This window comes from Clinocottus analis, unplaced genomic scaffold, assembly GCF_023055335.1.
Source record: "Clinocottus analis isolate CAN_PGR_092001 unplaced genomic scaffold, fCliAna1.0.p SCAF_2, whole genome shotgun sequence".
NCBI lineage: Eukaryota > Metazoa > Chordata > Actinopteri > Perciformes > Cottidae > Clinocottus > Clinocottus analis.
The window spans coordinates 22,071,081-22,095,888 of record NW_027175931.1 but is presented as its reverse complement, the minus strand read 5'-3'; the positions used below and the strand labels follow the sequence as shown (position 1 = coordinate 22,095,888).

The 24,808-nt window shown below is 41.3% G+C and overlaps 1 protein-coding gene across 3 annotated transcripts in view; it reads right to left on the bottom strand.

Annotated features, from left to right (window-relative positions):
• fndc3a (fibronectin type III domain containing 3A) overlaps positions 1–24,808 on the bottom strand; it is a 39,019-nt gene that overhangs the window by 13,027 nt on the left and 1,184 nt on the right. For 2 of the 3 annotated variants that reach the window (XM_068584625.1, XM_068584626.1), the window contains exons 2-13: positions 22,634–22,777; positions 13,147–13,222; positions 4,444–4,520; positions 4,094–4,340; positions 3,503–3,808; positions 2,692–2,750; positions 1,812–1,978; positions 1,655–1,714; positions 1,428–1,566; positions 660–713; positions 423–547; positions 43–217 (exon numbers count right to left, since the gene is read on the bottom strand). In XM_068584625.1, the coding sequence (XP_068440726.1) occupies positions 43–217; positions 423–547; positions 660–713; positions 1,428–1,566; positions 1,655–1,714; positions 1,812–1,978; positions 2,692–2,750; positions 3,503–3,808; positions 4,094–4,340; positions 4,444–4,520; positions 13,147–13,222; positions 22,634–22,744 (1,596 nt within the window). In that variant the 5' untranslated portion in view covers positions 22,745–22,777. Of the gene's footprint in view, positions 1–42; positions 218–422; positions 548–659; positions 714–1,427; positions 1,567–1,654; positions 1,715–1,811; positions 1,979–2,691; positions 2,751–3,502; positions 3,809–4,093; positions 4,341–4,443; positions 4,521–13,146; positions 13,223–15,221; positions 15,380–22,633; positions 22,778–24,808 lie in introns of those variants that run through there. The other variant, XM_068584628.1, reaches the window with a different exon arrangement.

Below are 24,808 nucleotides of genomic sequence, written 5' to 3'. Positions count from 1 at the left end.
ATGACCAGATTTTTCCTTTTAAAAAGAGCCTGAGAGACATACCGAGCCTTCCTCTTCCATCTCCAAAATATAGTAGATGTCATCCTCCTTGGGAGAGCTAGTGGGCCTCTGCCACTTCATACACAGCCAGGTCACCCCCGTCATCTCCAGCTCTGGAGGGAAGGGTGGCAATGGCACACTGCATGAGGTGAACAGGTCCACCACTTCACTGAACTCGCTGGGGAGGGCAGAGAAAGAGAGAGAGAAAGAGAGAGACAGAACAAGAGGATGGGAGAGAATGGGAGAAAGGGACAGGAGAGACAGAGTGAGAGACACATGCACACACAGATGGAGACAGTGAATGGAAGAAACAGTAACATAAAAATGGACAACAGGGAGGGTGCCATCCAGGAAATAAATCGAGGCTGATCTTGAGTGCCTACCTTACACCCATGTCATTTTTAGCTGCAAGGCGGAAGGAGTATCTTGAAGCTGGTGAAAGCTTGGTCACTCTGTACTGTTTCTGAGGTCCATAGTAGCACTGATCATAGATCTCAGTGCCCTTACCCTGAAGACAACATCGTTTGAGTATAATATTTAATAACTTGGTATCTTAGTGCCAGATAAAGCATGTGAGTGCGGTGATCAACATTTCCTTCATGACAAATACAAAAAATTACCTCATCCCATTGAAGAATGTAGTTTTGGATTTTGGAACCATTGTCACATGGAGCCTGTAGATAAACCATGCATTGAGTGATTATTATATATTTTATAAAATACACTTACCACTAATGTACAAACCAATGTCTAGTTATTTATTTGACTTTAAATGTACACACACAGATCCAAAGTAAAATGTTTGGATGGCTTGAGCCACAGCACTTACATTTGAAACCTTGTGCTAAACATTTCCCATTGCTGCCGCTAATTAATAAGAAGCCATTTACGGCCCTACGAATAACAAATAATGTGCATCCATGTGAGCATACACTTCTAAGTTTTAATTAAATCAGTGCTGAGCATGCACGAGTGTGCTTAAAGTGCTTTGCTTAACTCTCACACATTTACACCTACACCTGGGAGGTGATCTGTGTAACCACTACCTTTTACTGCTTGCATTTGAGCAACTTTAACGAAGCCAAAGAAGGTAAAGTAGCACAGTGAAGGGGATGTCAGCAATAGTTGTTAAAGAATGGGGAATCTGATTGTGAACCACATTTTTTTGTGTATGTATGCGTGCGTGCGGTACCAAACAAAACAAGATTCAAGGCGTTTTGGCTCCCAATTAGCAAACACATTTTTTTTTTACCTCGGTATTGTTACTGGGCACACAAGAGAAATTGGTCTAAATGTTTGATTAATCTGTTGCTTGCTTTCTACCACATCTGTATGGTTGATAATTGTTGAGGACCAGCTGCTAACACTGTTGGTTTATTTGGGATTACCTTCCACTGGAGTACCAGTGTGTTTTTGGTCCCACTGGACTTCCTGGGAGCGTTGGGCGGATCCGGCTCACAGTTTAAAGTGGTGAAGCTCACAGCCTCTGACGGGCTTCCCCGTAAACAGTTACACATAGCCTGGACCCTGAGGAAAGACGAACAAAACAGTTACATGTCCCACCGTGCTTTTAACACTGTAGTTCAAACAGAAGCAGGCAGTAGGTTGAGCCAACCTGACATGATAGTCTGTTGCTGGTCGAAGGTCTTCTAAAGTAGCACTTAGTTCTTCCCCGCTGCATCAAAAACAAAAAATTCTTTAGTATCGTTTCAAACAACTATCCATGTCAAATGTTGTTCGAGGAGTTGTAGCATCTCGATTTTAGTGCTCACCAGTACATGCTCTTGTACTTCCCATCTTTGCCGCTAAATGAGATGGAGACCTCGTAGCTGAAGGGCTCCGGGGGGCTTCGGTCGTCCTGCACGCTTTCGTTGTCACTCTCTGGCCTGGTGGGCGCAACCCAGCTCACTACTGCTTCTCTGGCCTGGATGTCTGATACCTATCATGTGAAGATTTGAAGGGTCATGATAAGTACACATAAAACCATCAAAAAAAACCTGGACTCGGAAAGAACATTGTGTCTCTCTAACCACCAAAATACGCTTACTTTTCTCAACTGTGCTACCCTAAACCAGAGTCCATAGAGCAGCATATGTGTAATCGGTCCTGAATCAAGTTTCAGAAAAGAAATCACAAGCTTCCCTGGATATCTCTTAACCATCATCTTTCTGATTCCGGTTCACTCTCTTTACAAAGAGTTCGGACCTTAGTGACAGTGTATGACAAATTCCAACTTATTTGTAGTTCTACTGATGAAAACAGCTATGCTCCTCTTTGATTTAACTCTATTATTCCACATCATTATACCACTGGTTATTTTCAAAAGATAAGCATGCTGCCACGAAAGTGTGAGCTCTAAGTAATTGTTTAGCAAAGGACTCCAACCTTTTATTAGCTGCAAGCATTGTTGTTTGGTGGCAGCTTTGGGAATAGAAATCCCCACATGGATGCTAGTAAGCAGGTTTGACTCCACTAGCAAGATGTCAGCAAGAATCCATCATGGATGTTAATAGAGTGTTTAATGATGCAATGCATTTGCATCATTACGAGTTCTCATGAACATGGCGCTAATAGAGTCACACAACATCATCCAAATTGTATCGCTAAGATAAATAAAAACAATAAAAGGAGATAGCAGGAGTGAATACTAACCACTGGGGTACTGATGGTACTCAATAATGCTTGCAGGGCCTGAGCTTCCTCATCCAACTCTGAGAAGAGAAATATGGATTAAAAAACAGCATTGTCTTCATTAGATGAAACAATTAAGAAGAAACAATTATGTTATTTAATAAATAAAGTGCAGTTTCAATCTAAATGTGTAAAACTGACTTTTATCTCTGCCCGTAAATGTTCCTTCGGGATTTTGTCTTTATAAAGTCAATATGACAGATTAACATTGAGAACCGGCAGATAAACTGAACTGTGGATAACATGATGCCAAGAATTTGAATAGCAACGGTAACCTCACAAGAGCTGACCAATGCATAGCAGCTAAAATGACTGATGCAATCCAGAGAGGGTTGCTGTCAGGTTTCCAGGTTCTCAACTGGCTTGCCAATTAGGTACATTTGTATGCCCATCTCTAACAAAATGCAAAAGACTCCCTTTTCTCCAGGAATTACCAAAAGTAACAGCATGATTTTGAACATCCCAATACAATTGTCAGATTGCTCATGTTCTTAAATTTCTTCAACCTTCATGAGGTCATAAGGTGAAATAATTTTCCCCTCCACTGTCAAAAGCTGTGTCAAAACTCCATGATTAATGAACAGTGTTCATGTAATCAAGGATAACATTAGATGTGTTGCTAATCCCTCACTGCCACCAGCTGCAGCGGCTAATGAGGTACTATTCTCAGCGCCTAAACACAACACACTCCTAACATCCGGAAAATGCCGGGAATGCTTTGCGTCAGCCGGATCGTGAACTTCAACAAACCTCTACACTTTAACCTTCTTACCTCCTGAGTCTCCATTTTTGCCCCTGCCTGTCTGTTTGTCAGGGCCGACCACTGCGTGGCTGAGCTGCCTCTGCTCAGCCTCCAGTCCTTTCCCTCCAACACCGTTGTGAATGTCCTCTGTCGGGGGGCTACTGCAAGTCTTCTGTGGCGAAGGGGGGGGGCTGTCCTTCACTTGCCCTCCTCCTCCTCCACAACCACCCTGGCGGTCCTTCAGTTTCTTCTGCAGACGCTCATACGTTTTGCTAGTTCTGTCGTCTCTGTGAACAAACGGCGGGCGTCCGTGTTGGGAGTGAGGATCGGTAGAGACTGGAGGGACAAAAAGACAAGACTTGTGAGTTAGTGGAGATACAGACAAGAATACGCTAAAGACCAGTTTGACATAGAAACTGGTACAAAAAAGGCAAACTCCAAAGTTTCTACAAAGGGGATATAAATAACAAGGTGGTACTGAGATAAAGAGTCGGGAAGACAGTTTGACTCAGGTCTTAATTATAAAACTCCATTGTGCAAATGAAGTGCTGCGGACAAATAAATAATGTCTTAATATAACAATACAGCCACAGCACCACTGGACCACTGGCGCTAACTTACCCTGCTCTGAGTAGATATGAGCCGGATGGTACTGGGAGATATACTGAGAGCTCATGTCTCCCACGCCCCCCGCCATGCCTGTGTACAGGTGGGGTGGTGGGGGCATCATGGCAGGGTGTGGGATGAAGGCAGGCAGGTGGGCGTGGGGCGGAGGTGGAGGGTGGTGGAGAGGGGAGTGGCCCCCTGGGTGGAACTCTGGTTGCTGAGGTAAAACCAGAACCCGCCGCACTCCGTTCTCTTCTATGATCTGAAGAGGGAACACAGACAGAGATAACAGATATCCAAGCTGCTCCGAGTTCGACAAGATGCCAATCAGCAACATTGCACTGGAACTCGTACGGAATAAATACCTGTGAAACGTATCCAGGAGGCACATAGATTGGAGGCACTGAACCATTTGGAGACATCATGGGAACCTGAGCAGGACCTGTAAAGAAGGAAGGAGTATAGATGAAACACTTTCCCTGAGGGCTAACAGTTGTTTCATCTGTGGGTGATATGTTGAAAGTAGTAGTGCGCCCCGAGTCTGACCTGAATCATTCCAGCTCTAGTCTGGGCAAAACTAACAAACGTTTTCATAATTAGATTTTTTAACATCAGTTTAGTACAGCAGCTTACTCTAAACACTGAATTACCCAGAAGGCTTAGTGGCTTTGGGGAAGCACCACCTGACAGAATGTTAAACATAGTAATTGAAATAGAATTTGTCAGAACAGGATGTCTATAAAAAAAAATAGAGAAGTCAGTGCTTTTGAATTTGTAATCAAATAGATTTTTTTTCCCTTTTCTTCAAGTTCGCTAAACCTTCTACACATATAAAACATTGGCTTTTATTTCCATAAATCTGGGGAACTATTACTCCTCTCATCTTGCTACCTTTGGCATATAACACTTGGCAGGTGTTCACCAGAGCTAATCTCAAATCTGTCGGGGAACAATCCCTACAGCGGATTCACTCTTCTAAACCAGCTGTATTATCAATTTCTATTTCTTTTACTTTAAAATGCAAAGAAAAGCCTTTTTTTATTAATGGCAAATGCAAGGAGGCGACTTTATAAAAGTGCTGAGAAACAACAAAGTTCCCTGCATGGGTCTGTTGTAGGGGCCAGTGCAACGGATTAGCTCAGCTCAGAGAAGTGACTGCTCAGCAGAAAGCCTGAGAGAGAGAAAGAGAGGGAACTCTGTGCTAAGTTTGCACATTCACACATTTCTCTTCTTACAAATATAAGATGTAAACACTGGGGCCCCAACGCCAGATGTCATACAGGAGAGCAAAAAGATCCACAACACATACTGACCTCCCGGCAGCCTGCCTGAGGAAGAGTTTCTCTTCATTTGATCAAAGCTGGTGTCAGCAGAGAGAAGGCACTTACTTCTAAATGAGCAGCTATAATGAGCCTACCACTACAGAGGCTGGCTTTGAAATGGCACATTGAAACCTCCCATTCCTAACGTCTCGTACAACCACCCCAGGTGCTGAAGTCCAGGCTCCACCTTTCGGGGGAGAGTAACAAGTGAATAAGGAAGTTTCCAGATAAGCTCATGCAGTCTGATACGGTTTGTAAAGCAAAGTTTGTGGTGTTGTTGGTTTGTAATGTGTTAAAAAGAAAGTTGGTTATTTTTTGTCCTAAATAAAATGACTAAATATTAGAAACACCTCTCAGTGTAACGTAGCATCGTTCAACAGTTCAATAAACTTCACCCTCCAATCATAGTTTACCGTAGGGCGGTCGCAATAGTTTTAGCGAAGTGTACCTAATAAACTGACAACTGAGTTTACACCTGAACACATAACAACTCAGGTACAGTTGTCAAGACTCAATAATGAGACACACTATGTTTCTAAGGTTGACAGAGCTAACCATTATTCAATAATATGAAAATCATCTCAGAAACACAAAATATAATTGGGTTCAGGCTTGGACTAGATTTATTTGAACATCAATTTGCCATATTGACGTTTCCAAAAACTGGGTTTGCATCACGGTGTGTTTTGAAACATACAATGTTCTTAAATCTTTTTTTCCCTGTTGATGATTGATAAAGGCAATTTCAGTCGATGATGACGAACAGGAAATCTAATGAAATTACATTAGCATAAAACATTCGATTGTTTGTCTGTTTAGAATGAGACACTTCATGTGTACCGCCTTGAAGAGCGAAGGGAGGAAAGGACCAGCGGAAAGCTTAGGCGAGGGAGGGAGGATCAGGGAGCCACACACATCAACCAGAGAAAGAGAGGTAGGGTGGAGAATGGAGGGGGGGAGAAACACCCACTCTTTTACATCAGGCTGACGCACGAGTGCTGACAGATATCAGATAGAAAAGGCCACATCCTCTTCCCCCCACCCCCTCCCTCCGCCTGAGTCAACTGGAGCATTGGTTGTGCTGACGTGGCCGTGGAGTGCCAGCCTTCCAGAGGAAGCAGCCACGGGAAAAACATCAGTCCTTCATGAAAACGGCAGGCTGCCACTGAGCCAAGAAAAGCCGCAAACAAGCTGCCCGTTCTGGCAGTGTAAACAGAGGCTGGGCAACACTTTGGGAACACCATCATCTACCGTCAACATCACATAACCCGTCTTCACCTCCACGCTCCCTTGGGCAGGCCGACAGTATCAACTGGTGCGGCGTGTCTGTTTCGAGAGGGGGTTGAAGATCACCACGGGGAGACAGGGACAATGGTTCAGGTTGGGTGAAAAAGCAGAGGGAGAGACTTATCAAAAAGGGAAAGACATGTCCACACTCATACAGCCACGTAAACAGGTGCGCAATGGGTTATAACGCGGGGTGGGACTCTGCACAGGTCTTCTAAAGAATACCTCAAACCATAGAAATTTGTCAGTCTCCAAAATAACGGTGCGACAAGCCAAGCAAAATTTCCAGGATTAAACTGGTGTGCAAATGAACCCTCAATTAGATATGCTGAATAAAAAGAAGACACGCTGGATAGAGACCGGCTGGGGTAAGAAAAGGATGTGAAAATCAAAAAGGGCACGTAGACAGTAAGGACAAGAGTGAGACAGGTAGAAAGACAGTGTGGTTTCACATGGGAGCTCTCAATAAGCTCTCAATGGCAACATGATGAACTGTGAGCCTATAAAGATGAAGCGAGCTTGATTATTAATTAGAGCTAATACATTGTCTCCATCCACAAATAAAGAGGAGAGAGAGGATAGGCAGGGGACGGACAGAGGTTAACAATTACTGCCAAAGATGGGGAAGGGGCTAAGTACTGAACTGTCAGTAAAACAAAAAAGTACTAATTGCAACCTAACCTTCATCCTTAGTGATGACACTGTGGCAAATGGTTCTCTTTTTGCGCGGCATGGCCCATTTTTCTTGCAGGCAGGAAAGACCTTCAATCAATTAAACGAGCGGTAATTTGCAATAACCGTAACATTCTATTAGCTGATTACAAAGCCACGGATGTACACGCTCAAAATCGGCCGGGCGATTTCTCACCGACATGCCCTTTAGCATCAGACCACGACCAATCTAGGCACATAGAGGAGAAGATCAAGTGGAAAAAGAAGAAAAGGGCATTCAGTGTTGATCTGTGTGCAAACCAGAGTCAGAGGGAGTAAGCTGTACAATAAAGAATAGCAATACGTTTTTAACGGTGTTTGTAAACTTTGAACTGCGGATATTTTAAGGCATCCACATGGTTCTTTTTAAACCCACCAGCATAAATGACGTTTACAAGAGGGGAGGGAATCAGTAACCTTCATGCTTGTGCTCGTTAAAGAAACATCCCACTGCTGCTGCTGCTGCTGCTCCTCTTAGACAGACAAACCCAGAGAAGTGCCATGACCACAGGGGCCGGATTTTTTTAAATAATAAATCATTTTTGCTCTGTTCAGGATATGAAGATTCCACTCTAAAACCACTGTCTCCTCATGTAACAAGAAGCTAACCTCAGAAACCCAGTGATGTGGATAATTTAACAAATACAAAACACAGCTGAGTAGACAAAGGAATCATCCCGTTTCTCCAGACATCCCTCCATTGATTAACTGGGAAGAATATATATATAAGAAATCAGTTTTTCAAACACCCTTCCCTCACATCATCTTCCATCATCCTCTTTACCTTTTCTCCCTCCCCCCCTCATATCAACGCAGCAATGAGAGAATGAGTCACAAGCTCAGTCATTCTACTCGCTGCAGAAGCTGTGAATGAACCTTATCTGTGTGTGCGTCTCTACGCACATGTTTGTGTACGAGTACTTGGAGTGAGGTGGGGGTGGCAGAGAGTATAAAAATAATGTGCTAATGCGGCTAATGTGCCTGATGTTTGAGGTCCAATTATGTAAACCATATGTAATGAGCTTTGTTCAAAAGGGGGCTGGGTGTGAGGAAACATGCAACCACCCCACAACTGTGCACATGAGGATCAATCTTAATGTATACAACCCATGCAGGCCCAAACCCATGCAGTTTCATATAAAGTGGATTTGCTTCATTAATGTAACAATGAGGCAAATACTTTCTTCTACAAAGTGTCTCAGTTATTTTGAATCTTTGCCTTCAGTAAGAATTTGGATGCCTTAATTCCCACACATTGTAAAATCTAGACTTATGTCTAGATTTCACTAAACTGAAGAATTCTAACAGAGAGACAAACGGTCAAACAGCTTCGAAACCCCCCAAACCTCTGACGGGGGATTTGGAGTTGGCTATGTCCGGCCATTTCTGATACTTTATGAAACCTACAATGCAATATTCACATCCATTTCACGTTTTGATTTGCCAGCTGTGTGGAGGTGAAGATCTAAGCCGGGTGTGAACTCTTTTTTCATCTTCTTAACACCTAATTTAAGCACTTTTTCATGTGTACAACCAAGAGCAATACTATCGTTCTAGAGAGTGTCTTTTTAAACAATATTGCGTCTCCTGCCTCTCTTTGACAGCTACAATCTACTTCTTTCCCATCATAAAATAACCAGCCCAGCAGCAACAATTACATTTAATGATACCATTTAGATTTTTGAGATTGAGTAAAAACAGTCCAACTTGTCTTGAACAGATATGTGATGAAAAATGTAATTTGCTACCAGGCGCCAACCTCCGGATTGACCAGTCTCTGTTGCAGAGACTGGTCATGTTGTCTTTGTTTTTCGTTTTTTTTAGCATTTTCAGTTCATGAAAGTTCATTGTAACCTTTTGGTCGCTTCAAAAACCAAGATGGTGACTTTGGTGAGCCAACTCCAGACTTCCAAACAACAAACCATTGGTGATGTTAAGGCGTCCACTTCTTATATACACTTAATGTTTGAAGACACATTATGGAAAATGTCTACTGCAGCAGTAGAGCATCCTAAAAGTCAACGTCATTGGAATTCTGTCGAGCTATACCCCACTACACATTGACAGTATGGATACCCCCTCACCACAATGTCAAATGTTCAACCTTGCACATCCTGGCTGCTCAGTTTCAGGCACAGAGGACATGACAGCCTTAAGTCCCTCTGATAGAAAATAGACCAGCACCATCAGGAATGAGATGAGGTGTTTCACAGCTATGGCATCAGAGATAAGGGACAAGTAGGCAGATGGGTTGACTGACCAACCGGTATCCAACAGAGAGAAAAGGCATGAAGTCACTGGCAAAATGGCTACCAACAAAGGCAGGTGCATGTATGCAAGCACGTACTAACAGACAGGCACTTCCACACTCTTGAACTCCCTGTCGAGATGCCAGAAAAGCCGTCTTGGCTTTTATGGGGCGGGGAGGGCACATCTCTATCAGGCTCAATAAGCCGAGTGGAACTAGATGACACTTTCAGCCATCAACCAGAGACTGAATCATCCACAGTGATGTGAATCACTGGCAGGCCGAGTCAGATAAACCCCCAGTGGTCCTGATGCTGACTTGCCTCATCAGTCACCAAGCTTATCAGGTGGTCTATTGCTGGGTGCCAGTGATACAGCCCTCAGATCTACATTTGCAGACAGCCAGAAAAGACCACCCTTGGAGCACTGGGGGTCACGAAGGGCATGTCCACTCACATACGGAACTCTCCATATGGCAAGGAGGACAGCTTGCAGGAAAAGACTTGATGGCCACACTAATTAACATCCCTTGCCCCTCCTCTGAGGCACACATCAAAAAGGGAAAATGCCTTACACGCACTGCATTTTATGAGATTGTCTGTTTGTATTGAGGAGGCTGTCATGCGTTAACACGAAGCAATTACACACATTTAGCTGCTAAAAATACATAATTGAATATACAAATTGGTGTAGGATGGAGCCAATCCTGAAAAATATGTGTAAACCGGATCATCCTGGCTTTGTAACTGTGTCACGCTGTCCCTGTCAGTACATACTAGGGCAAAAGGTGAAAGCGCACATATGCACAACAGACACTTCAGTGAACAAAAATAATCTGTTTCTGTGAACAGATAACAAACAAACTGACCAACCACACGCGCATACATACATACATACATGCACGAACGCACACACTTTCTCTCTCTCCTTCTTCCCTCCTTGCACTGCAAGCGGTGAGTCATCCCTCTATTCACGTCACCGAGAGATGAGTGCACCCTGTGACAGGCCAGTTAGTAGCAGTCGCACTGATCTATGTGGCACCTCTCTCCCTTTGTTTCTACTCTGATGGTGAGAGACTATGTGCGCTCGCTCCCTATTAGGGAGGTTTACTCAGCTCATAATGGGAGGGCCGGTGTGGGAGCTCGGTCAGACAGGAGTAAAGAGAATAGCCCTTGCTTTAGGGAACCATATGATGTCTTTATACGACTGCTTTTGCTTCTTTGTCATCCAAACCTGGATGCCCGAGGCCTATTGCACCAGCCTATTGTCTCATTGTAATTCATGTACGTCACAAGGCATAGTCAAAGGCTATCGTCAAGAAATACCAGTGCGATAATCAGCACAAGTCTATGCATGGGTCATTAAATTTATGCTGAAATGTCGAGCGTCTGCCTACTGTGGCCACAAAGGGTAGCAATAATTATTCACTCACAAACCTTCATTATGCCAACATCCTTTATCTTTCTTTATCAAATCAAATTGAACATTTAACAAAAAAAAAAAAAGAGTGGCAGTGATCTTACAGAAATGTCAATACACGGAGGGATGTCTACAGAGCATAACAAAACAAAGCAAATCATTTTTAGATCTCTGTTTTCCCGAGCAACAATATTTTATCATGATCATTTACAATTATGGCCCTGCAGCTCTACCTCCTACTATTCCAGCTGTCTTCCGTTCACAATGTCAGCGACGTGTTGGAGCCAGACTTCATTGTTGCTGTCACAAAGCCAGTGCAATCACAAACAATTGAGGAGAAGGAAATGACTGCCATCAGGACAAATAAGAATGTGTAACACATCTTGCTCAAAGACGGCCTTTCAGCCCCAACTCCTCTTCCAACACATTAAAATCATAAGATATGCTTATGCTACATTATGATAGTATAGCAGCGCAGAGTTCATTTTATCATCTGTTAAATTAGCCCGAGAATATATGCCAAATGATATTCAGGGAGCAAAGCTGATGAGGACGGGAGGGGGGGGAAAGGGAGTGTGCACATTCTGTACTACAGGAAGTACTCAATAAAAAAGAAGAAGAAGAAAGTGAATATATGTGCACAGAACATCCTAGTTCCTGAAATAAAGAATGAAGATGAGGTCAGGAAGCGTATCGTGTGGTTTCTCGGTTTTCCTCTACATGTATCGTAGCCCTGTATTTACCACGTTAGAGGTTATTTCCATAATTAATTGAACTATTTTTTGTGCAGTTAAAACATGCATACTAACAGGTGTAATGTTTCATCAGCTCTGTATCTCTCATATTGATGCACTTAAATAACAGATTCTTTCATGCCGTACTTTTCGTTTGCACTGAGCAGCTTGGGAGCTGTGAGACATGACCGTCATCCTCTTGACATTCCTGTAAAAATACGTCAATGCCAATCTCCTCCCCTTTTCACTGCACACTGGAAAAAAATGGATCAATCCCAGTGAAGGTGATTACTGGAAATAAAGAGGTTAAAGCAAATATCTAGCTACCATCAGATTATACGGATACGCCTTTTATAACTGGTCAGTGTGCTTTTAAAAACATAGATGAAATTTGCTCTTAGCAGCAACAGCTCGTTGCAATCTCATGTGTAGATGACTTTTGGGGTCTCTTGATTCAACATAATAACCTTCACGGGCAGGCACAGAGATTCTAAGCTCTCACTTACAGGCAAGTCAATTTCAGCAGAGAAAATATAACATATTTATGGATTTGTTTTATTCATCAGCCAAATACAAATGGACGATAAAACGGCTCTAGTTTTTAAGAGCTTGAAAAGGTGCTAATTTGTCAAAAGTTTTCTTGAAACACAATCTCTTTGAATGGGTGTGCATTTTTAAAGAAATTAAAAAATTTAAAAAAAATGTAAGGAATTAACAAATTAATGTTTTGCACTTGTCAAGACCATTTTGAGGTTTGACACATTTGTTTATTTGCACATTATTGTGATATATGCAGCCCTGTGAAGAGTGTAGCCAAGAAGGTATTTGTTTTGTGGTCACAATGCCCTGAAACACCTACTCAATATGCTGTCTGCTCTGCTAGAGCAGCAGTGCTTTGCCCTACTCCATCCGCAAAAAGCTCTGACAATTACTGGTACTGTTAAATGTGATAAGCCTGTGCACATTGTTGCACGTCTTCATGGTCAGACGGTGATGCTGTAACTTGAATTAAACTTTGAATTTCTTCAAATAATTGTGTTAATCTTCTTGGATTTGGGATTGATATATCTAAACTATATGATACGAGAAAGCTGAACTGTATAAAAATTAACAATCAAACTATATTAAAACTTTGTGGCAAAGGCGAGCTCCAAAAATGGACTCAGATTTCATTACATAAAGCCATTTTGTTTCTTCAAAAGCTAGAAAAACATTGTATTTACTGAGATCTTTATCTTTCTGCACAAAGGCTTTAATTTTATTTTTTATCACTGGCTTTTCAGACATTTATTTGATTTAAAAATTGCACTGTAATTGTAGTCGCATAATAACAGAACAGCTGTCTTACCTGTGATACACTGAAATTGACCATCCTCTCGTCGAATAGTGAAGGACTCCCCTGGATTTACCTGCACCAGGATTACCTGTGGAGAAACACAAGTGACATTTTATTGGACTATCCAAGTTAACTTCCACACTTGTTCTACTTTTAAAAATCACATTGGGGAAAACATTTGGCATTTTGGTGATGGCTGACAAGGTGACATCACTGGTAGAGGCAGGTACCAGCAACAGAAATAACAGCATCATCAAGAACCAAAACACACAAAGCTGCCCATAGTAGGACAAATGCATACAGCCTGCTTAAAAAAAGGGAAGAAAAACAACTTAAGTTTCTATCAAACTAATTGTTTTAAGAACAAATCAGATTGGCATCAACAAGAGAAATTAACCGAGAGGAAGATCGACAGACTGCGGGGGCTAAAGTGGGGGCAAGCTCAATTTTTTTCCACATGGAAGACTAAAGATTATTAACACCAATAATCAGTGCCATACCTGGACAATGGTGCGTGTGTGTGTGCGCGTGTGTGTGTGTGTGTGCGTGCGTGTCAATACACAAGCTCATGTTCTCTAACTTTCACTGTCAATATCAAGAAATATTATCCATAGAGTGTGGGATTTATTTCCCATAAGGAGTACAGTATAGTAAATGAAGCATCAACTTTACATACCATATGCATTTATGATCATTTTGGTTGCACAATACATATAAAAGATTTTGTGGGTGACTTTATAAACCAAAAATTAAAAGCCGACAAAGAAAAACATCAGTTCAGCAAAATAATGAAATTATGGTTTAGGTTACAACACAATATAATTAAATGGCTGCTCATTTTGTAAATCAATGAGATGAAAAGGTTGAACGTTTAACTTGATAACTTTCAATGTGGTTACATAATGCATTTGACTTTATTTCCAAAACCATGTCATTTTCCCTTCTGTAAATATAATATAAAAATAACAACCACCGGTAAATTTGAGGAAGATTTAACAGATGTTGCCAGCAGAAAATAAAAAAGGAAGTTGAGGAGGAGATTCTTTTTTCAACCCATTTTTAACATAGAACATTAATAATTAGCCTGTATGTCTAAAACATATTAATTGGGCTAACATTTGAAACATAAAAGTCATCAAAGGATTTGTGATTTTTAACAGAACGCATTCTTCCCGTACCTAGTACAAAACAACTTTCTTGTTCTTGAGTCATCAGGCTGCACAAGCATTTTTCGATCTTGACTATAAACCTAACAAACTCTAAATGTTCATATCTCCATCCTAATCATAGAGTTCAACATGTCTATTGGAAATATCGGGTACACACTGCTACCTGACATCGAGTCATGCTGCTTCTGTCATCACAAAAGACTTCAGAACTGAACAAGAATAAGCTTCAGAAAAACAGGGGCATTATGTCCAAGCAACAAACTTTTCAAATCATTTAACAATCCCGACAGTGTTGTTTTCTTTTGTCTGCTGTCAAATGAAACTAAAGACAAATAATATAAATGTTATATATCATTTTTCCCATTCACTTATAGGTCACAGATTGTTCCTTCTCTCATCTCCAAAGAGAATACACACGCAATTAGGGTTTTAGTTGCCCAACAATTTGTGTGGGCGCTAGTTACCTCATTCTTGTGGAAGTCGCCGTCATAGAATCTACACTCCCTTGGCAAAGGGCTTTGGCTACGGCTCTCCTCAAGCACAGAAATCATCAGCACCTCCATCTCTGACACTGCTCCCATTCATGTGCTCAACAGGGAGCGGAAAGAGCCCTTTGACTGCCACACACAGAAGCTCGTATGTTCATACACACCCACACAGGCAGCGTCAGCAAGTGTAGATTTTGGGGGTGGGGGGTGGAGGGATGCGGGGCAATGTGGGTTTGATTGAATCAATGTCTCAGCACTTCAGCCAGGTGCATGTTTGCAGTCCACCCCCTTCTTTGTGAAGCAAACATCCCAGCTATAATGTTTCCCTTTTCTCCCAATGTAATCCTCGCAGTAGACGTAACATTGAAATCAATACAGATACATTCATTGCATTGGAATTGTGCTTGCAAAAGATGTGACTGCTACTTACTGTTGCCCGCATTGCTTTTTCTCATTCAGGCGTCGCTATTCGCGCAGTCAGAGAAAAAAAAAAGATGCTCTAGGGTCTACCAGACCCTCCACCACTTTACCCAATCCTCATCAGAAAACCACATGACCTGCGATGCTAACACATCTGGCTGGGCTGATCCTTTACACCCTCCACTTCCATCAACTCCTGCACAAAATCCAGGGATAAACTGCTGAGGCAAGGAGTGCAGCAGAGGCTATGTAGGCGGATGGGGCTTGGTCTCCTGCGCTGGATGCAGCCGTCAGACAAAGTGTGGCGTAAATCTCATGCTTGCTTAGCGAGGTTCAGCCTCATCTGCTCCATAGCGGCGCTCTGCAGCAGGGCGGCTTGTTCACTCTTGCCTCTGGCTCCAGTGCAGCTTCCCTACCGTCAGTATCCACAGCAACCCCTTCAACAAATAAGCCACGGCGATGTCCGCGCCAGACCTTCAGAGAAGGTAATGAAACCTTATCAGCAGTGTCCACTCGCTGGAAAAAGGAGGATGAACCCAAGAAAACGGAACCAAATAGGAGAGGGACGATGCCTCGGTTTGCTATTCAGTTCTCCTCTCTGTCACTGACTGTGTGCCAGCTCCGTTAACGGCTGCTGTGCTCCGTAATGTGGTTAATTTATATAGCCCTCCATCAGGGCGTGATCATAACACAGCTAAGCCGGCTAAGGTATAAGGGGTCCATAGCGTGGGGAGTCCTTTGTTCTGCCTTTTTTTCACAACAACAACAATGGCGTGATGGAGCTCAGCGACCCACGCAGCCTCTGAGGCTGACATATACACGACTACGCTACAGTCCCACTCCCTCCCCCCGCTTCTCTCCCTCCCCCTCATACTCTCTCTGGCTCTCTCTCTCATTCACAGAGTGGCATGCCATACACCCTCTCTTAATACTCCGATCGATGTGGGAGGAGATGAGGTGGTGGGAGTTCAATTTCAGAGCTCCAGCGTTCAGCGACAATCGCACCCTCGAGTTCTCCACTGTCTTCAAAGATCACAAAGCAGCTCAGCGACAGTCAAAACAGGGAAACAATTGATACAGCGACACAAACAAGAGCTCACAAGTATTCAGTGCTTCTGTAACAGCTGTCCTCATTTATTCTCAATGGATTGTTCCTTAAAGAGACAGTGCTTGTCACTTGATCAGCATGTGCCAAGTTAACAGATACTCTGCGTCACTAATACCGATACTGCTGCGTAAGGGGTACGCCTATGGCACATCCTCCACAAAATTAAATCCGTTGCTTCTTCTGATTCAGGGTAAACGTAGAAAGAGAGAAAAAAGCTGAATGATCAGCATGATTTTTAAGGAATTAGGGCAATATGATGTCAAAATGTATTTTGGAAGGAGACTGCTAAGAAAATACTGTAATAAAGGTACTTGACTTTGCATTGATCAAATCAAACATCCATTACGGTCGTGATGCTGAGAATCTGATGGAAGAAGGATTTATTCTTCAGTGATTATCGTGCCCCATTTAGGCTTATTCAAGTTGATTTTATATAATTCTAAAATGCATGTTGAAATAAACCAAACTTGAAGCGTTTCTGTCTTTGTCAAAGAAAAACTAAGTCCAGATAAATAGTATAGTCAAATGCAATAAAATGTGAAAGTGACCACAGCAAAGCCTTAGTAAAAAATCATCTATTGAAATTATATTTATTAAACTGTAGACCGTTAAGGTCGCAGTCAGCACCATCCGCAACTAAATAGATAAAATGAGCCTTCAACCTGGCAACACAAAATCAAGCATCCTGTTTGCTTATTGCTGCCATTCCCAAATATTTACTGCAAAAAAAAATCTAGACCGATGTGACAAAAAATAACCACATACAGTGTGAAATTGGAATGACGTGTCAAAAATGGTGTTGTGATTGTTTTTTACTTTCAAAGTTACAACTGCATGAATATTGTTCCGTGTTGTGTTATGCAATTAGGGTTTAGAATGTAGATGGATTACCGAGATATTTGTAGAGATTATTTTAGCCTTAGACTACTAATATTGCCTTAACTATTTCAATTTAAAAAAAAAAAAAAGCCTCCTAATAGTACATTAATGTCAGACATTCAAGAGGCATAAAAGCTACCGTTTCCAGTTTTTGTATACAGTTTTTTACAGGTCTGCAATTACAGAAACGTAATTGCAGACCTATCATTATAGCCATCACTTCCGACTCCTCAGTGCACTGCCTCCTTGGCTAAGGTCTGAGTACATATTAGTTATTATGGATTACATATTTAATGTTTGCACACATATAGGTAAATCAAAACAAATATCTTGTATAAAAGTGAAAATATAGATTGTTTTTATGTATGTCATATTTATGTATTTGATTATGCATTAATTGCACTTAAAAAAAAGAAAATTCCCAAAAGGTTTTTGGGCTTTTACTTTGAAGGCCTTTAATTTCGGTCCGCCCTCACGCTTCCGGAGCCTCGTCGGACTATTTGCCGACTTAAGCCTGACGTGAAAGCACATATTCTTCTGTAGTTTCTGTCCTCAACGAGCACCGCACGAGCGAGTCGCTGGCCTCAGAAAGCAGTCAGACTACCTGCAGGCTTGCGCTGCAAGCTCAGCGGACCCGGCTTGAACATGAATTGCGCATGCGCAAAGCCGCCGCTGACACCTGCTCAGCTGTCCTTCACATCTCCACCTCATTCAACCAGACGTCAGTGCACTTGTTCAAGTCAACACAGACTGGACTTTTACCAACAAGGAAGAAAAACTGAACTGAAAACATGAAAAGCACTTATTGCTTTTGTATAAAGTGAATCAATTGCTGGTGTTTAACATACATCTTTAAGGTAAGCAACAGACTGAACATGGACCAAAGAAGGAATGGTTTGTCCCTCACAGGGACCCTTACCTGTTCAGAAAAAAAGAAAACATATTTATAAACTATATATGTATGTATATTAACTTGCTGTTGCTCCAGAGTGCTGTTATATTGTTCTGATAACATTACTTTAAAATAAAAGCGTGTAATATACTAGTTTTTACTTCATTATTGAATTTGGCCCATAATGCGATTAATCGCAGAAAAATCCTGTGATTAATCAGTTAATTTTTTTCAACTTTATCCATCCCTATTTTTATGTTTAAAAAACTTCTGGTCCTTGGACAAATGTAGGATATAACCCCTGATTTACGGCTTAACATCAGGTGAATATTAGTGTTTAGTGGTATGCGTTTGAATTATGTGAAAAAAAGAAAGAAAAAAAAAGAAAACTGCCATTTTATTGTTTCCAGTAAGTATTTAACCACAGACATAGACGTCTTTATAGGCACTTGTGTCTTCATTAGTTGGGTTGACCTGGACTTTGTCAAGTCTCTGCTTTCCAAATCTGACATCACATCTTTGAACTTATTTTAAATAAGATGTATTTAAAAAAATGTTTTAAAAATCAATAAAAAAATTCCCTCCAGTATTGATCTGGCTGCATGGTTAGGATCATTGCCCAACAAGTAAGGACGATAGTGTTTATTTTTTGACTGGTATTTGCTCTATTTAACTTTTTTTTTTTAAACAGTCTGATGCTGCCCCTACCATTCTTTACAGTGGAGTCAGTCACTGGTGTCAGATAGATGATAGGTTATTATAGACCCGATACTGAGCTCTCTGGCTCGAAATATTGGTGCAGTAATACTGGCCTCACTGTCTCACTGTCTTGGAGGAAAATGTCCGAAACACTGAGTCACACACTGTCCAAGTGCAATTGTGGGTCCGCCCCCATCTTCACAGATGAATCGGTGACGGACCAGGAGACAAGCAGAGCAGGCTGCGTTATTTATTTTTTTGTCACAACATCTTGAGTCCTCAAGCAACTAGTGAGGGGCACATGTCCAAGGCCCTGTCTCCTGTGTCTGTCTATAGCGTACAAAGCCAGCAATAAAGACGGCCGAGTTGGGGGTGGGTCTCACGATCCCACAGTAACATTAGCCCACGCATGGCACGCTGCCATAAGCAGACCACACACTCACGGCTGTGTGCTCCTTGTTCACTTTGTAGTAACGATTCAATGCAGTGTTCTTTCACATAAGCAGCGTAAACGGCTTTCTTATTGTACAATTTGAGCTCATGTTGTAGAAGATTTTAAAACAAAATGATTATGTTTGAGTGGCATTAGAATAGAAAGGGAATTCAAACCCATAGGAAAACATAAAACTTACTCTTAAACTTACCACGGAGTAATAATTCCTAATAATATATTTTCGAAAATAACTACCAATGAACCATTTCTACTTTCAACTTGTGAGATTGTTTTTTGAAAAGGTTTCTAAAATCACGTTAAGTCTTTCAGGTTAAAAAACACAATTAAAAAATTAATAATAAATCGAACCAGAAGAATATTAACGCAAGCCCAAAGAACATGAACACATTAAATGGAAGGTCTAATAAAAAAAGGGTAATAAACACAATGGAAGAAAATATACATAGCCATCAGCACAGACAACAGCTAAGTACATAAGCCATTAGCTGGGCTTAAACATTGACAGAAACGGACTGATTCATCCATTACCAATATAGCTACAAACCAAACGACAAGAGCAGGAACAACTTGGCGGGGTGGGGGGATGGATGGAAGCAGTGAATCATACTGTAGCCAAAGTCATCTCTAAAAAAGGAATCATCTCAGGTAATGACCCTGAGACAACAGCTTCCTCTCTGACTCAGAATAATTGGTCCAGCAGAGCGTTACTACCAAGCCGAGCCTGGGATAAAGAAACCAAGAACAAAGAATGAGGTGTCCTTGCAGCTTCTCCAACTAAAAAGGTCAGAGAAGGAGGGGTCAGCCATCGCTGTGTATCCTCTTCACTGTCACGGCAGTCCTGCCTCGCTCCGTCAGGACCCAGACCCCTCCAGTGGTTCCTGCGCCTCACTCTGCAGCTGTCATGATATTTACACACCTCCTCAGACACACAACGCACATAAGCTGCATCTTATTCACAGCGACATGCAAATAGAGGCCCTTAAAAAGCCCTACATCGCCTAATGCAAAAAAAAGATGCCTTTTTTCTTCCCCGTAAGGATCCGTAGTCAGACATCATCAAATTAGTCGCATATGTTAGGATGAAAGTATAAAAGAAAGCGCGGTATTTAGTGCACATTTCCAATAAGAAAATGGGTAGGTAGAAAGATCTTTAGATTTTGCAAACAGTGAAGCAAATTTTTAAAAAAAAATAGAACCATACGAAACATGAAGAGACTATAAAATACTTTCTAAATATTTTTGTTCAGTATTTGAGCAGTATATATTGTAACGTTACCTGCAAGGGAAGTCGATCAAAGGCCAGCTAGCATAACCAACTGCACAATCACGCTTAGCTAGCATTACCAACAGCACAATCACGCTTAGCTCCTCACAGTCAAAGGTAAACACTGAAGTAATAAGCCATAGTATGTGCAAGAACATGCACCCATATAGTTGTGTTGAATATGATGGCTAAAGATGGATGATACTGACCATGAAAGAGCAGTGCATAATATCTAGTTATGAGAGCATTTCAGGGAAAACTTCATCCGTATCAGGTGCTGCCCAAAAGGTTTGGCCTTGTATTGCTGCCCATTGTTCTTTCTTGTTGATGTAACAGTAGGCATATTTTACCAAAGGGTCTTTTCTACTTGAAATAAATGATTATCTGCTATTGCTTTTTCATTTTGTCAGTAATAATATAATTTTCTTATAAACTACAGCCATTCAAACCTCATAATAAATTTGATGTAGAATTAAAAACATCAAATCGTGTAAAGTTTAAATCAATAGCAATTCATTGTCTCAGTATCTGATTGTATATCATGTATCTGGGAATTGATATGTCTGAGAGGAATACACTATTACCTCTGGTGCATAAACAAAGTCATCATGCGGTCATTTGAAAAACACAAAGCCCGCTCTGTGTTATCTGATACTTGCTATTCCTCCTCATAGAACATTTTAACGATCATGAACATGCAGTGTCTCAAATTGGTCGAGGCAGCAGGGTGGCAATAATGTGAGCCAGGTAGGAAATGGCTGTAGCAGCACTGTATTCCTCTAAATCACAGACGGGGGATGTGCACAGGTAATCAGGTAACCTTTGTGGGAGGTGGTAAGGTAACTGAATTCCACGAGAACAACACCCTCACAACCAGCAAAATTTGATCTCTGCGTGATCAAAGCCGGATTCAGGCGACGGACCTTCCACTGGAAAATGACAAGAGGGCTGGAAAGGCATGTTTATAGGGCAGAGCCAATATTAGCAAGTCTTATCGTGACGAACTGCATAAGCCTGAGGAAATGACGGAAAAGATATAACTGTGCGTACAACCCCGTCCAGAAGGAAGTCTTGGAAACTTAAGCAAATTGAACAGATGACCATCAAAATGACAGGGAAATAGCCCCAGGCTTGTCAGGGCCACTCAATCTCACTCTGATACTGACAGGAGGTGATTGGGGATATTACCCCATATCATGTACCCATACAGCAGAGACTGCAATCAAAACCGAGAGAGTTGTGGTTCCTAACTAACAAGCACCTGTTGCCTGTGACATATCTCGCATGAGCATATTGGCCAGTGAGACTAGCTAGTTTGTTTGGGTTGTTTCAGTACTTGTTTCAATACGTACCCAAATGTGCATAATTTGTTTATGTTTATTTAGAGTTATACGTTGTATGATGTTGCCAATGTAAATGTATCAGAAACAATCGTTCAGAATGAGTTTACAGCAGCCCGATAAGATTTAACGATTATTGTTATAAAATATCGCTGGAATAATTTGAGGCAAAAGTTAATTAATTCAAATTAAACCAATTCACACAGACACATCTGATTTTTCTACAGTGATTATATTAACCGACTTTACATGCAGGCACTTTTTGATTTATTATTCTCTGACCCACACACAACCTTGGCTCCAGTCACTGCTGGACTACATATCTGGCCAAATAGCAAATTAGGGTTTCCCTGCTGTGCTGGTCAAACCCTCCACTACGTCACTGCTTCTAATGTGACTACTGAAGTACATGCTCAAGTGCTTTATGTGAACCTGCTACTATATCCCAATTTTACTGATTAAGTTCATGAATGTAGTGCATTTTAGGGCATTTTGTAAAGTGTTAGGTATTAAATTGTACAAATATTTCTGGCAAACACAAAAAAAATGAACACAAGCTATTATGGCTCCCCCGTCCTCCCCACCATATCGCAGGCTCGACGAATTGGACTCAAACACAAAACTGTTGAAAACAGCCCAATAGACAGAATAAGCCAGAGGCACTGCTTCTAACAAAGCCCTTCAACTGTAATTACAAGACAGATTACTAAAAGTCAATTTGGGCATGTCAGAATTGATGATGAAGCAACTGTGACTAATAGCAGAGAGACATGAGGGCAGAGTTACCTGCTGGGGGCCCTCCCCATTGACCATGGCTGGGGGCGGTGGTGAGGCCAGAATTGGGAGATCAGGGCTGAGAAGCTGGCCGGACTCCAAAGGTGAGGTGTGGTCTGCCATGTCTCCCTCATTCACACCACTGAAGAGGAAGTCCTGCAACAAAGATACTGCAATCAATAAAAATGCACAAAGTATACCACGGAGACTTGTGGTGTCATTGCCTTGCCAGTCATTAGACCTGTGCTGAGAATTACGTTTACCAGAATGTCCACAGGATGTGGCTCCTCTCTCCCCTCCCCTAGTATAGAGTGTAAGCACATTATCACCTATTTGTACAATGTTAGGATGTGAATGCTTATATTCCAATTATGATGAACTAAATGTAATTTATTTAGGTTTTAGAGAGTTGAACAATAAAACAGAAAAGAAACATTTCTTTTATTATTGGCTTTAAGATTGAAGCAGGTTAGGAAAAGGAAGGATCGTGGATGGATGTAAGGATGGCTAGATGAAGAAATGAGTGCATGGATATGGATATTTGTAACAATTACTACAAATTGATAGGATCGTACAGAGCACTACAAAATGTATAAGCTATTTCTAGAGATTTTGCTATAATTGTTGGTTATTTCACAAACACCATGACAGAGGGACAATATACAACACACTATAAAAAAGACACTGGAAATATTAATTGGAAACAGTTGTTGGGCAATGGGATGCAAATGATCTAAATGCACTGTTTTCAATAAAGACGCCGTGACTAGCTGAATTGCATTGAGTGGGAATATGGAGCACATCATAATGAATTTCAAAGCACATCAACTGTTTTCCACTGCCAGTCATGCACTGGCAGCCTTTCGGCACAGCATATAATGCACATAATTAAATGGAAACTAAGTTTCTGTTTAAACAACAATGAAACAAAGCAAGATTGAAATGTGGTTAATGATAAACAACTGTTTCCTGGAGATACAGAAGAAGTCTCCCTTTCTACAAAAGCTGTATTAACAATGAGGAGGGGGGGAGGGGACTTATGAGAAAGGATAAGGCAGTTAGTAATTGTTGTATTATGAAAAAAAAAAGAAGTAACACCTTCAAATAAAAAAAAATATTGTTTCTCAGGCCACATAACAAATATATGTGCATACTGCTTACATATTTCAATTAAAGACAATGACAAATATGAAATATCTAGTCATTTCAAGCAAACGAGAAATGCATATCAACCAAGAGGGAAAATACTAAAGCTTGAGTCAAGTCAAACCCTATTAGAGTAGCTAGGAAAGATACAGATCATTTAATGACATACGACAAAAAAGAGCCAGACTAACTGATCATTTGTGAAAAAAAACAAACATGAACTCTGGCTCTTAGAAATTATGTCAAAAAAAAAAAACAGAACGCTATGAGAGAACTGTAACATTCTGCCCTTGAACGTAATTACAATCTAGCGCATGCGCCCCTAAACCCTACAGTGATCTGGCTTATCTGTTAGCTTTAGCCCCTCCCAGCCTTAAGCTTAAACAACAAAGTCAGTTCACTGTGTGATGGTCAATATAATGGCTTTGAGGCAACTATTGCTAGCAGTGGAGGAACGACATGTGATATCATTAGGCCTCAGAGTTAAATCACTTGGCGTATCACTCTCCAAAACAAGGGCCGTAAGAATTTGCCAAGAACACTCATACAACCGATAGCTACGGGTTAGTGACTGAAGAAGCAACAAAGGATCACATACATTTTCTGTTCTTTTGTTTGCCCTTGACCACCAACAGTTCACATACTTTATTAAACTCCAAATGGCATTCGATACTCGCTTTGGAAAATAAATTTAAGGGTTGATTGTTAATTTTCCAAAAAATACATTGCATAAGGGTGAATGGGTGATGCACATTTTTTTATACACTCCAATTTGTATTTATTAAGACTTCCATGTGAAGGCTGAATGAGTGCCTGCACTGAAACCACACACAGTGTAGGTACTTTCCCATCTTTGCTTCTCTAGGAAAATATGTGGCTATAAAAGTTGATAACTTATCAGAAGTCCCCACAGCCTCCTAATAAAGACACCAGCTGACACTGGTGTTAAAAGTCCATTGAGGTTGCACTTCACTAAAGCTTGTGCACAGCCTTTCCTGCTGTAGCACAATAAACAATAGTTCTCCATCGAAATTGGGGCAA